The sequence below is a fragment of the Brachyhypopomus gauderio genome, chromosome 3, assembly GCF_052324685.1.
Source record: "Brachyhypopomus gauderio isolate BG-103 chromosome 3, BGAUD_0.2, whole genome shotgun sequence".
NCBI lineage: Eukaryota > Metazoa > Chordata > Actinopteri > Gymnotiformes > Hypopomidae > Brachyhypopomus > Brachyhypopomus gauderio.
The window spans coordinates 38228021-38242380 of NC_135213.1; the positions used below are offsets into that span (position 1 = coordinate 38228021).

The 14360-nt window shown below is 43.9% G+C and overlaps 1 protein-coding gene across 6 annotated transcripts in view; it reads right to left on the bottom strand.

The window, feature by feature from the left end:
- Positions 1 to 14219, bottom strand: part of dnm1b (dynamin 1b) — a 26485-nt gene extending 12266 nt beyond the window's left edge. For 5 of the 6 annotated variants that reach the window (XM_076998174.1, XM_076998172.1, XM_076998170.1 and 2 more), the window contains exons 1-15: positions 13820 to 14219; positions 11158 to 11231; positions 10818 to 10967; positions 10179 to 10382; positions 8113 to 8211; positions 7450 to 7610; positions 7186 to 7328; positions 6940 to 7075; positions 6355 to 6422; positions 5720 to 5858; positions 4709 to 4795; positions 4430 to 4500; positions 4274 to 4325; positions 2140 to 2151; positions 1589 to 1702 (exon numbers count right to left, since the gene is read on the bottom strand). In XM_076998174.1, the coding sequence (XP_076854289.1) occupies positions 1589 to 1702; positions 2140 to 2151; positions 4274 to 4325; positions 4430 to 4500; positions 4709 to 4795; positions 5720 to 5858; positions 6355 to 6422; positions 6940 to 7075; positions 7186 to 7328; positions 7450 to 7610; positions 8113 to 8211; positions 10179 to 10382; positions 10818 to 10967; positions 11158 to 11231; positions 13820 to 13980 (1671 nt within the window). In that variant the 5' untranslated portion in view covers positions 13981 to 14219. The remainder of the gene's footprint in view (positions 1 to 1588; positions 1703 to 2139; positions 2152 to 4273; positions 4326 to 4429; positions 4501 to 4708; positions 4796 to 5719; positions 5859 to 6354; positions 6423 to 6939; positions 7076 to 7185; positions 7329 to 7449; positions 7611 to 8112; positions 8212 to 10178; positions 10383 to 10817; positions 10968 to 11157; positions 11232 to 13819) is intronic. The other variant, XM_076998173.1, reaches the window with a different exon arrangement.
- Between the last annotated feature and the right edge of the window lie 141 nt (positions 14220 to 14360).

A 14360-nucleotide genomic window follows, 5' to 3' on the forward strand; every position in this document is an offset into this window, starting at 1 on the left:
CAACCCAACTGTGCCAACGGAGACATGGAGACATGACTGTTATACTCAGTCTGTACCCACAGCAGGGTATCAGGGCACCGTTTTGTTTCACAATGATGTAATGCTTTCGGGACCACTTAGACGTTACAGATGAAATCTCGATGCGTTATTGCAAGACTAGAGGAGACTGTATTTTATGGTATAGGGTACGATGTGATGATTCACCTGCACACCAAACGTATTATGATTCTTACCTTATGAGTTATTTTTGTAAAGCTGAAATTAATTCCCTAAATTGATGTCAAATACATCAAATTCACAATAATGAGTCTCTGCCGTTACATGAATTGCGGTGTATCTCATATGCTCTTGTGTGTTTTCTGTGTGTGTGAGTATCACATTGCATGTGCTGGTTCTTCAGTGGAGAATGATAGAATGATATTGTGGAGCGTCTGGCCCTAGAAGATTCCGTGTGGATTCACAAACCTGGCCCGCCTGCCCAGTGTTCAGACTACCTGTTCAGGAAGTAGTGATTGTACAGTAGTCTGCACATTGGTTAGGCTGACCAGCGCAACATACGCTGAAGCTCACTGCATTCAAGCGTGTGTGTGTGTGTGTGTGTGTGTGTGTGTGTGTGTGTGTGTGTGTGCGTGCGTGCGTGCATGTGTGTGTGTGTGTGTTTGCATAATGCCCTACATATGTATGAAAGAACAAAACTGAGATGTTCATACTCATAAGAGGAAGAATGATGGTGTGACAATGTTGTTAAAATAAAACTCAATAAAACTGACTCATTCAGTTCACTCGAAGCATGCTTTGCTGTGTACTTTTTTACATAATTTCAGCCATAAAGGTATGTTCTATCTTCCCTCTGCAATAAAGAACATTTCTGACTGCTTTACTGGCTAAAATCAAAAATTTACTTTGATTCAAAGTTTTTTCAAATCAAACCCCCTTCAGGGACATTCCCCCGCTTGCTTCTAGACTTTAGGAAGTTTTGGCCTGGATTCAGACGGGCTTGGGGAAGTGTTGGGCTCTGGTATGTATGGTAATGAAAAACAGATGCCCCCTCCCCAAGGCCCAGAGCAGACCCACTCGCCCCAGCCTGGCCGTCCCTGGTTCCATGCCTGCCGTCTGGGGCAGAGGATGGGGGTTGGGTCGGGGGTCGTGGAGACCCCATCAGCGCACACACGCGCCCGGTCGGAGCACACCAAGGGACCGCCGTGCCGCACCACAGCTGCGGCTAAGGACAAAGCTAACTGTGAACGCTTAGGTTCCTGCACAAAAGGGGTTTCATTTTTGTTTTTTTGACCTCACGGTGTCTGGCCCAATCTACCCAACGCCTTCAGATCTGATGTACATTTTCCAGAATGGCAGTGTAATCAAAACAATACATTAGCGCCAACACATTAATCACCGTGGAAACGGGCTCCCAGACACACAGCCTAAACAGAGTTTTGAGCTCACGGCGGCGGGGCGAATAAAAGACTTCTCTGACTCTGAAGGCTGAGAGTATCATAACGTTCACGTAAACATCTGGTGATGTAGTGACTCTTGGGGGGGGACCTCAGCTATAGTGGATGATGTATTAGGAGACAGAAGAACTCACCTCGTCATCTTTGTACCAGGACAGAGTCTCAGCCGTCAGTATGAACCAGTACTCCTTAGCACCGCCCTTCATTATACCGATGTTGTTGATGGTCAACCAGCCCTTCCTAATTACCTACACACATGCACATTACAGAGGTTCAGGGAGACATATCACTGTATTGCATTATTATGAGTGTGTGTGTGTGTATGTGTGTGTGTGTGTGTGTGTGTGTGTGTGTGTGTGTGTGTGTGTGTGTGTGTGTGTGTGTAGCACTGTTACTCCAAACCTTGCGTCATTTCTAAACATTCTCTCTAAGAGGTGTCTATTCATCTGCTCTTCTAATGTAATATTAAACCTAAGGTTATGGCCGTGGATGGCCAATACTTACCCTGGTAGCTGGAATTTTACATTAAACGGCAGCAATTAAACATGGTCAGGGTGCTTTTTGGAAACTTTATTTGGCAGTTTGCTGTGTTAATTCACGTGCACTCTGGTCCATTAGCAGACACAGGTGCATGCACACAAGCACACATGCAGATGCAGCTGACAAACACTCTCCACACACTCACCATTATCTCGTCCTGGAGTGCCGTTGCCATAGCGACAGCAGCAAAGCAAAAGAAGGGGTTTAAGAGAGGTAATTAGACAGGGCTGAAAAAGACGGAGCACAGAGAGGAGATTGAGGGGGGCAGGAATCACAAAACAACGAGCCAATGAAGGAACACTCAGTCAGGAACACTCAATCACAAACACTCAGTCAGGAACACTCAATCACAAACACTCAGTCAGGAACACTCAGTCACAAACACTCAGTCAGGAACACTCAATCACAAACACTCAGTCAGGAACACTCAGTCACAAACACTCAGTCAGGAACACTCAGTCACAAACACTCAGTCAGGAACACTCAATCACAAACACTCAGTCAGGAACACTCAATCACAAACACTCAGTCAGGAACACTCAATCACAAACACTCAGTCAGGAACACTCAATCACAAACACTCAGTCAGGAACACTCAATCACAAACACTCAGTCAGGAACACTCAGTCACAAACACTCAGTTAGGAACACTCAGTCACAAACACTCAGTCAGGAACACTCAATCACAAACACTCAGTCAAGAACACTCAATCACAAACACTCAGTCAGGAACACTCAATCACAAACACTCAGTCAGGAACACTCAATCACAAACACTCAGTCAGGAACACTCAATCACAAACACTCAGTCAGGAACACTCAGTCACAAACACTCAGTCAGGAACACTCAATCACAAACACTCAGTCAGGAACACTTGGTCAGGAACACTCAGTCACAAACACTCAGTCACAAACACTCGGTCAGGAACAGTCACAAACACTCAGTCAGGAACACTCAGTCACAAACACTCAGTCAGGAACACTCAATCACAAACACTCAGTCAGGAACACTTGGTCAGGAACACTCAGTCACAAACACTCAGTCACAAACACTCGGTCAGGAACACTCAGTCACAAACACTCAGTCAGGAACACTCGGTCACAAACATTCAGTCATGAACACTCAGTCAGGAACACTCGGTCTCAAATACTCAGTCAGGAACACTCGGTCAGGAACACTTGGTCATGAACACTCAGTCACAAACATTCAGTCAGGAACACTCAGTCATGAACACTTGGTCAGGAACACTCGGTCATGAACACTCAGTCAGGAACCCTCAGTCACAAACATTCAGTCATGAACACTCGGTCAGGAACACTCGGTCTCAAATACTCAGTCAGGAACACTCGGTCACAAACATTCAGTCAGGAACACTTTGTCAGGAACACTCGGTCACAAACACTCAGTCAGGAACACTCAGTCATGAACACTTGGTCACAAACACTCAGTCAGGAACACTCGGTCAGGAACACTCGGTCTCAAATTCTCAGTCAGGAACACTTGGTCAGGAACACTTGGTCAGAAACACTCGGTCAGGAACACTCGGTCTCAAATACTCGGTCAGGAACACTTGGTCAGGAACACTCGGTCAGGAACATTCAGTCAGGAACACTCGGTCAGGAACACTTGGTCAGGAACACTCGGTCAGGAACACTCGGTCAGGAACCCTTGGTCAGATCTTATCAATACATGAGCAGCTTCTCTTATACAGCCAAGCGGCTCTGGTGTAATGTGGCAAGTTGGGCATATCGCCAGACGGTTGTTAAGATATTCTGTTTTTATCATCATCCAATTTGATGTGGTGTATACTCGTAATCCCATTTGAGTTAGAGTGTTTGGTATATACTCGTAATCCCATTTGAGTTAGGGTGTTTGGTGTATACTCGTAATCCCATTTGAGTTAGGGTGTTTGGTGTATACTCGTAATCCCATTTGAGTTAGGGTGTTTGGTGTATACTCGTAATCCCATTTGAGTTAGAGTGTTTGGTGTATACTCATCATCTCATTTGAGTTAGGGTGTTTGGTGTATACTCATCATCTCATTTGAGTTAGGGTGTTTGGTGTATACTCATCATCTCATTTGAGTTAGGATATACACATCATTCCATTTGAGTTGGTGCATACTCAAGGGTGAATGCTTGTGTCAGATAATGGTCTGACGAGTGTAATTTTGACCACAAGCGTAGTGCAGGCAGGATAGCAACTGCTTCACTGAGTGTGTGTGTGTGTGTGTGTGTGTGTGTGTGTGTGTGTGTGTGTATGACCTGCTCCTGCCCACCTGGTTTCCTGCTGCCTTCTTCTTAGTCATCTGACTGCTTCTCTGCTGGGCGCTGCAGAGGAGTGAACACTACCATCAGTGTCAACCAATCGTACGTCATGACACCAACGCTTAAAACCAAAGAATCCAAACTAGGGCAAAGGTGCACGGTCTTACTTAGCAAAGCCAATGAAATCCTCGTGGTTGGTGTTCATGTAGGCCAGCTCAATGTCAATGAGAAGCAACACCTGTTGGCCAAAAGACAAAACAAACAGGGTCACATGCAATTGCAATAATGACCAATACCATCTGAATGACTTACTTATGATCCTATTTCTACTCACACAGTTATAATGGTGTTATGATTTTATGGCAGATTAGATACAGACTAAACTTTGCCTAGTCACACTATTGTCATAATCCAATGGGGCGGATTAGGCCTAGGATGAGACACACCTGGTCCTTGGTGCGACTCTCTCGGTCCCGAATGTGCTGTGTGACGATCCGCTCCATCTCCTCCCTCAGCATCGGGTACTGTGCCAGCTGAAACAGCACCGGGTCCTCACCATTACACTTCTACCAACCAGGTGGGAGTGGCATGCACTGAACATGCGTGATGGAGTGAACACGTGAACATGCGTGATGGATTGAACATGTGAACATGCGTGATGGAGCGAACACATGAACATATGTGATGGAGCGAACATGTGGACATGTGTGATGGAGCGAACACATGAACATGCGAGATGGAGCGAACATGTGGACATGTGTGATGGAGCGAACACATGAACATGCGAGATGGAGCGAACACATGGACAAGCGTGATGGAGCGAACACGTGAACATGCGTGATGGAGCGAACACGTGAACATGTATGATGGAGGGAACACATGAACATGCGTGATGGAGCGAACATGTGAACATGTGTGATGGAGCGAACACATGAACATGCGTGATGGAGCGAACACATGAACATGCGTGATGGAGTGAACATGTGAACATGCGTGATGGAGCAAACACATGAACATGCGTGATGGAGCGAACATGAGGACATGCGTGATGGAGCAAACACATGAACATGCGTGATGGAGCGAACACGTGAACATGCGTGATGGAGTGAACATGTGAACATGCGTGATTGAGCGAAAACGTGAACATACGTGATGGAGCAAACACATGAACATGCGTGATGGAGCAAACACGTGAACATGCATGATAGGACGAACACGTGAACATGTGTGATGGAGCGAACATGTGAACATGCGTGATGGAGCGAACACATGAACATGTGTGATAGAGTGAACACGTGGACATGCGTGATGGAGCGAACACGTGGATATGCATGATGGAGCGAACATGCGTGATGGAGGGAACATGTGAACATGCGTGATGGAGCGAACACGTGGACATGTGTGATGGAGCAAACACATGAGATTAAGCCCCACTGCCTGAATAGTAAAGATCTCACCTTCTTAGTGCATTGCCTGACTGTATTGACCAGCTCGGAGATGACCAGATCCACACATTTCTGGCATGGCTCTTTGATCTTAGCTATTAGTCTCTTCACGATCGTCTCAAACGCCATATCTGGGGTGAAGAGACCAGTCCTGACCAGAGAGAGAGAGAGAAAAATACACAGAGAAGAACATTTATTATACAGTGAAATACTGATGAACACTGATGAACACTGAGTTAATTCTACTCTGTGGGTGCTTTTTCTGCACTGGGTATTGAACCAGCATATGTTGAGGACATCTAGGGAGGTTTAAGACGTCTGCAGTAGCTGATCTTCTATCAACAGTGGGGCTCTCTTGGTGGCCACATATTCAGTAACTAACTAAGGAAGGGTAACCATGCAGACAGTGGCTAACATAAAAGAGGTTTATCTGGTACTGCAGACATCAAGGCAGGTCCTAGAAACCAAGTTTGTTTGGCCAAGTTTTTTTTATTTGTTATGTAGTTTTCAGGCAATACTGGATTAGTAATGACCTCTGACAAGCTTGGGAATGGAATGTGTGTGTACGCACACGTGTGTGTGAGGGTGTGAGTGTGAATGTGTGTGTGTGGGGAGTGGGTGTGCCCACGTGAGTGTTCAAAGCACACCTGATACCATGGATGTTCTTAATCGCATAGCTGATCTCTTTCCGCAACTCTTTCTCGTCAAACTCCATCTACACAATCAAAAGAGTGAAGGGCAAGAGCTTTAGAACCACTACACATCTATATACTACACATACAGTATAATAATCTATATAACATCTATATACTACACATACAGTATAATAATCTATATAACATATACATACATCTATATATACTAGACATATCTTTATAATCCATAGACATCTATATACTAGATATATATGATATATAATCTATATAATATTATATGCCATAGACATGTATATATTCTTTACAAGCCATAGACATCTATATAATCTTTATAATCTATACACATCTATATAATTTTTATAGGCCATAGACATGTACATATTTTTGTAAGCCATAAACATCTATATAATCTTTATTATGCATAGATATCTGCAGCATCACAGGTACCAGTTTCCATAAAATATTAAGAAACAATAAAAACTGCCTCCAGAAATGGGTGATATAACATTATGCATTTATTTATGAATGCTCCCCCTCTTCCCCAGATATGTTCCAACATGTTAAAATAGGTTTCACCTTGACAAGTTCAAAAGGGAAGCGTTCATGAAAGATCCGATTGATCCGGGCTCCCCCGGAGAGCTCATAGGTGTCGATCTGATCGCCAGAGCCCTCTATGCACTTCTCAAAGTCCACGGAAAACTGCTGGACCATCCTGCAGACACAAAGAGGCCATTCGCTGGTTTGCCCTCAGAGGTGCAGAACGAGGAAACACAGCTGCTGAGATGTGTTCCACAAAAGCAGCTTGGCAGAGATCCGACTCACTGCAACAGAGCTTTGGTCTTGCGGGACGGGTCATCCGGACGGAAGTTCTTGTACTCGTCCACCTCCTTCTCGATGGACAGCAGCTGGCTCTGCAGTTTGTTCCTGAGGCCTGGCAGCGTGTCTCGGATGTGATTGGTCAGTTGCTACATGCAGAAGGGGTCAGTCGTACGGGATTGGCCAAAGTGCATAACTAAAATGTACCCATGGGTACAGGAATGGTCTGCATATGAACCAAACGGCCTAACGAGGGCCGGAATGTTCTACCTGATTGAGGGCTTTCTGCAGGTAAGGAGTTCCCATGCGGTCAGCCAGGTGCCGATAGGCTGGATGGCTGAGGAAGAACTTCCTCTCTGCTGCCATGGCAGCCGTGATGTCCTTCTTTCCATCGATATCCTTCTGACTGCGGTTCACTACCCCAATATAGCCTGTAGGGGGCATCAAATAATTAACTGGGCTATGTGGTTTAAGAGGGCTGTGAATTAGTTTTTTATAGCGACAGACCTAATGGGTCTAAAAACCTCTCTGTGCTACTCTTTGCCTGCAATTACTGCACTTATAAAAGTACATTATTTCAGTATATATTTAATATGAATGAAAAATATTCATGTTATATAATACATTCACTTCAGATTTACTGGAGGATGCTCACTAGAAACTGGCTGTAATGTCTCTTTCCCTGAACAGCCTGTTCCATTAGAAATGTCTACTAGAGTGTGTAATGTTCATGGACATGACAGAAGAGGAAAGCCCTCTCAACAGGACTGAATAACGGAGACTCAACAGTCCAGTCCTTCACACTGGAGAGCGAGCTTGTTCCCTGACAGCTATAAGTGAATTAAAGTGGCACTAAATTACTGCTCTGAAATAACTCAAGAATGAGGCAGACAACCTGGTTCTAGGAAGGAAATAAACGTGAAGCGACCGTACCTCGCCGCAGGGGGAGGAGTTTGTTCTCCAAGATATCACGAGCATCCGTCCCCTCGTCCATCAGGTCCAGTTTAGTGATCACACCAATGGTTCTCAGACCTGCCCCAACACACACACACACACACACACACAAAGACAAAGACATGACTTCTGTTCCGAAACATCACAGATCTAACAGGCCAAGGATTCTGACTGGTTGTATGTTAGTGCTGCATCATTAATTAATGACCCTACACTGAAAAAGCACAGAATAAACAGAGAACCTCCACTTTTCTTCTCTACTTCACACGTCAAATTACAGTTTTTTGCAGAACCTAAGACCCAATTTCTGAAACTGTGTCTCTTTTGTTGAAACTTAACACACAGCAGCCAATGCTACATACACCATAGCAAAACATCTCACACTTTTAGAAAAAGCACACACTTCAACCAAAACTCTTGCAACTCTTGCCAAAACCATATTTTTGCATCTAAACTCTACACACAAATATCAGATTATCAGCCTTTCATATCTGTGACTACACACTGAAGTGACAAATGGAAAACACTACTACCATGTGTTTGAGTGTTTAGTGTGTAGTCTGCTGTGAAGGTCTGTCAGAGGTCTCACATATACATGAATATTCACAAATATTGAAGTTATTTCTGCATATTCAGTATATTTTCACCATAAAATAAAATACAACGGGAAGGTTTTTTTTGTTTTTTTTTTTTGTGCCGTTGAAGTTGTCGGAAACATATACAGTTGTTTGCTCTGACCATACTGATGATGGTCTCTTTCTGTTCTGAGGTGGATAGACACCCAGCAAGGGGTAGTCTAGTACATGATGTAGTATGTATAGAGGGTTAGTCTAGTACATGATGTAGTATGTATAGAGGTGTAGTCTAGTACATGATGTAGTGTGTATAGAGGGGTAGTCTAGTACATGATGTAGTGTGTATAGAGGGGTAGTCTAGTACATGATGTAGTATGTATAGAGGGGTAGTCTAGTACATGATGTAGTATGTATAGAGGGGTAGTCTAGTACATGATGTAGTATGTATAGAGGGGTAGTCTGGTACATGATGTAGTATATATAGAGGGGTAGTCTGGTAAATGATGTAGTATGTATAGAGGGGTAGTCTAGTACATGATGTAGTATATATAGAGGGGTAGTCTGGTACATAATGTAGTATGTATAGAGGGGTAGTCTAGTACATGATGTAGTATATATAGAGGGGTAGTCTAGTACATGATGTAGTATGTATAGAGGGGTAGTCTGGTACATGATGTAGTATGTATAGAGGGGTAGTCTAGTACATGATGTAGTATGTATAGAGGGGTAGTCTAGTACATGATGTAGTATGTATAGAGGGGTAGTCTAGTACATGATGTAGTATGTATAGAGGGGTAGTCTAGTACATGATGTAGTATGTATAGAGGGGTAGTCTAGTACATGATGTAGTATGTATAGAGGGGTAGTCTAGTACATGATGTAGTATGTATAGAGGACAGGTCTACTTATCTATTCTCATTTTGAAATGTCTGGATGATGCTACAGTGTAGCAGCACAGATAAGTTTGGACCCTTTGCCTCCAGAAAACCCAACGCATGCTTGACCACATGGTCAACCAGAGTGGCTCTGATCTCATCCATTATGGTTGCTCATCCTCTTCCTCATTCTCGTACTCTTCATCATCATCTCTATGCAGTATTGGACTCCAGTGATGTGCAAATCAAGATTTGCAACTTGTGGCCTCTTTATAGGGATTAGGCTTTGATGTCTAAAAATTAGCTAGAAGTGTTGTAACATGTGAGATCTGGGTATGGTTTTGAATGTTGTGTATTATGTGAACAACTGTGTTTAAAGTTTGCAAAAAGTGTGTTTTAGAATTTCTAAATGAGTGTAAGGCAGAGACTGTGCTTAAGGTTTAGCACACCAGGTCAGTGTCTTAGCAGCAGCAGAAAACTGTAATCGGATCCTTTTTCAGAACGTCTGACCACGTAGGGCTAGACCAGCAGTTTACATTAAAACACATTACACCGGGAGATATGAGCAAAAACAATGAGTCATTTTAGCTCACACCTTGAGCATCCACTTCCTTGGCGATCTTTAGAGCGTCCGAGTTGGCGAGGTCCGAGTTGGCGGGGGAGACGGCCAGCAGGAGGCAGTTCTCCTTGGTAACGAACTGCATGAGCATCTCTTTAATCTGGAACTCAATATCAGCCGGCTGGTCTCCCACTGGAACCTTGGTCATCCCAGGCAGGTCCACCAGAGTCAGATTCAGGACTGAAGGACAAGGAGTAAGGGATATGTAAGTGTGTGTGTGTGTGTGTGTGTGTGTGTGTGTGTGTGTGTGTGTGTGTGTGTGTGTGTGTGTGTGTGTGTGTGTGAGTGTGTGTATGTGTGTATGTGTGTGTGAGAGTTAAGGTGAATGTGTGTGTTTGTGTGTGTGAGTGTTAATGTGAGTGTGAGCATGTGTGTGTGTGTGTGTGTGTGTGAGTGTTAATGTGAGTGTGAGCGTGTGTGTGTGTGTGTGTGTGTGTGTGTGTGTGTGTATGTGTGTTAATGTGAGTGTGAGCGTGTGTGAGCATGTGTGTGTGTGTGTGTGTGTGTGTGTGTGTGTGTGTGTGTATGTGTGTGTGTGTGTGTGTGTGTGTGTGTGTGTGTGTGTGTGTGTGTGTGTGTGTGTGTGTGTGTGTGTGTGTGTGTGTGAGGCCTCACCATTAGGGGAGTACACTCTCAGGTTAATGGGCACTGGAGATATCCCCTTGTTTTGTCCAGTGACGCGGTCAGTCTCAGCCTCGATCTCCTGACGCACCTCATCAAAATCTGTGAACTTCTTTCCTTTGCAGTGTAAGAACTCAGCATACTCTACAAACCAGGAATGATGTGTGTGTGTGTGAGACGCCCACTTCACACAGCAGAAGACAAGCAAGCACAGACACCCCACTCACTGTGCTGTACAACACACACTCTATTCTTCACTTTAGCAGCCCTGTTATGCATCATAGTTGTACATATTACACTTCAGCTCACAGAGACTCCTGGATTATTGTGTCACCTGTGGGACAGTTGATCAGCTGTAACACCAGGGGGCGCCGTGTGACGATGCCAGAACCACGTGGTAGAAAATCCCTCGGAGGAAAAAAACAGATCATCAGTCATTTATTTGTACACGATAACAGTGTGTGAGTTAATGCTGAGTACAGTGTGCAACTATAGTGCTAATTAATAAACTACAGGTTTTAATAAATGAATGAATGTGGATATTATATTAACATTTATATAAAAAAGCTTGACTCGGGTCTGGAAGCTGTTTTGACTTTCACAAATGGTGCAGAGAATTTAAGGCTTGTGATCTATTATATGTTATAGTCTAAAATTATGACTTTGAAATGGGATATTAGTATTTAAAAATAGTAAATATTAGAATAAAAGACTGCACTATATTTACTGTGTATGTTTTACAACAACTGGCTGGAAGATCAATATGTGTGATTTTAGATCACACATACTACAGAATTATATGTAACAGGGCATTCTAACTAGCTGTTTGTGTGTTTGTGTGTATGTGTGTATATGTGTATATGTGTGTGCGTATGTGTCTATGTGAGTGTGTGTGCGTGTGTGTGTGTGTGGAGGTGGTGTGATACAGATGGCTAGCATGAAAAGACAAAGTCTGTGTGGTATCTGTTGTCATACATCCTGGCATACATACAGTTTTAGAAACAGACTGCACTGCTGTTCTGGAGTGTAAAGGCTAATTTAATACATTGACTTATCATTCACCTATTCAGCACCCCTGCGTGCTCACTCACACACACACACACACACACACACACACACACACACACACACACACACACACACACACACACACATACACACACACACACACACACTCACACACACACACACACTCACACACACACACACACACACACACACACTCACACACACACTCACACACACACACTCACACACACACACACACACACACACACACACACACACTCATACAGTCATAATGACAAATTTATATATGTTCCTCATTTTTAGGATAACTCCATGCTCGAAATACATGTGACAAAATATTTTTATTACAAGAAACCATCACAAAACCTTTGTTAAATAAGGTAATAAAGAAGGAATGTCATAGGACATTCATAGCTGAAAAGGACTTGAGAGAGGAGGAAATGAGATTCACGTGTGGTAAGGTGTGACAGGTCTGTACTGGACGCAAGCTCACCTAAACACGCAACCACAAACAAAACGTCCCCACGGGCCAACTCGATTTCCATATTTTAAAGTAAACAGCAGCTCGCATTGTCGTGCCACTCAATTGGCCTGATTGTCACAGAAAGCATGACAGACTCTTCAATAGCTTACACACAGCTCTCACAGTGCTAGCAAAACGCATCCATCGAGCAAAGGCCACGCGGAACTTGAGGGCACAATGGCAACCCAGTGAGAAGGAGAAGCGAGCGCGAGCAGTGGACGTCACGACACTAGATCTTCAGATGCTTTAGTATCGCACTGAGGTTTCTCAATCGGTGCCCAGAGATAGCACTACTTTGAAGAGCTGGACAATCGATGCACAAAGCTGTCTGTCTTATGCACAGCGTGAGGAGGGACTAGAAGGCGAGTGCCCGTATGAACCATATATTTCTGGAATGAGGCCTGATATATTATAATGGCCGCTCTGTAAGGAAAATGCAAACACTCCTGCAGTCCTGTGTTTGGAAACCTCATACAAGACCTAATCGCAACCCCTAACATTCAGATTGTTAATAGCTAAGCTCATCTAACATCTAAACGCTGCCCGTCTGTCTTGGTTGCAGGTGACATCAAATCTGCGCATCTGGACCAGTGACTGTATATATACGGTCTCTGATCTGCACGTTTTAGATGAAGCGTTTGAAGAACTGTCCTTGGTCCTGAAACCACTGACGCCTTATCTCGCTGTGCCTCGCGTTAGAAACCTGTTTAAGAAGATGTTGTATTGGCCAATATTAAACTGAAATGGAAATACCACATCTCGTTTGATCAAGCATCGCGCTTGATCCAACAAACTGACCACAATGATGGCAGACAGGTTTTGACACACGTGATGAAGCAGTGGCGTTCAAACGGCAGGAAAACGGAAGAGACGCGTGCCCGAAGGGGGTAAGTGACGCTGAGCGACGCCCAGTGTGGCTTCACACGCACGTTTTCTGGGTTATTTCATTTCGATATCAGGAGATCGCCCCAGGAGATTTACTTACCCCAAAAACTGCCATCTAGTAAACATTATGACATTAACTATACTGTTATATGCTTACTGCTGTGAAAGAAATAAATGTAAGTAACCTTCATTATACATAACATTCATTCATTGAGCTAATCAGGCTGTAGCCCAGAGCACATAGGCCAGCTTTTAAATCGCATTTAACAGTTGGGATCAATCAAACATGCGCAGTGACAATTCACGGAGATACGCTCAGAATTGTTCTCGCAACTGTAAGACATCGAAAATAACCTAAATAGAAATTACTCAAGGCAAACAAACTGCTCTATGCTCTCTGACATTTTTTTTTTAGAAATAAATATCCACGTTTGAACATTTATATATGATATTTTGCAAATCCGTGAACAGGTTCCATATCTTATTTATGTAAAATCTATTTTTCTAACATAGACAATTCCAGTTCAGCTGAGGTGGGTCTTAAGGGAGGCTTACTTACTTCCCTACAAAGTTCTCCAGAACTGAGCTTTTCCCAGCACTCTGCCCACCAACCACCGCGATCTGGGGAAGATCCAGGTTAGCGTTTTGTCCGATTGCAGAGAAGGCATCCTGTAGCTTGTTTACCAGAGGGATCAAATCCTCCATTCCCCGGTTGCCCATCTTCACTGGTGAATTATCGCCTCTTCACAATGAACGATGTAAAGGGGACGACCCTTTAGACAGGCACGTTTTGCCGGACTCTTTCGGTGTGCCCGATATGTCCGAATGTTGTACAGTCCGGCGTCTCTTTCAGGTTTGCGTGCACATCTGCAGACTGACATATGTCAGGTGGCTTCTCTCTCTCTCTGCTCACCACACTTATGTAGTCAGAGATGGAGCGATTTCTCTGGTGTGCGTGAGGCCGGTTGTGTATAAAATGTGTGCCACTAGGGGGCGCAGCGTTAGTCAACGTCACAGCTTTCTGGAACTCTGGGAAATGTATTTTACTACTGTTGTTTTCATTCCAATGTAAGTGCGTGTCAGTGAATATGTTATGCAAG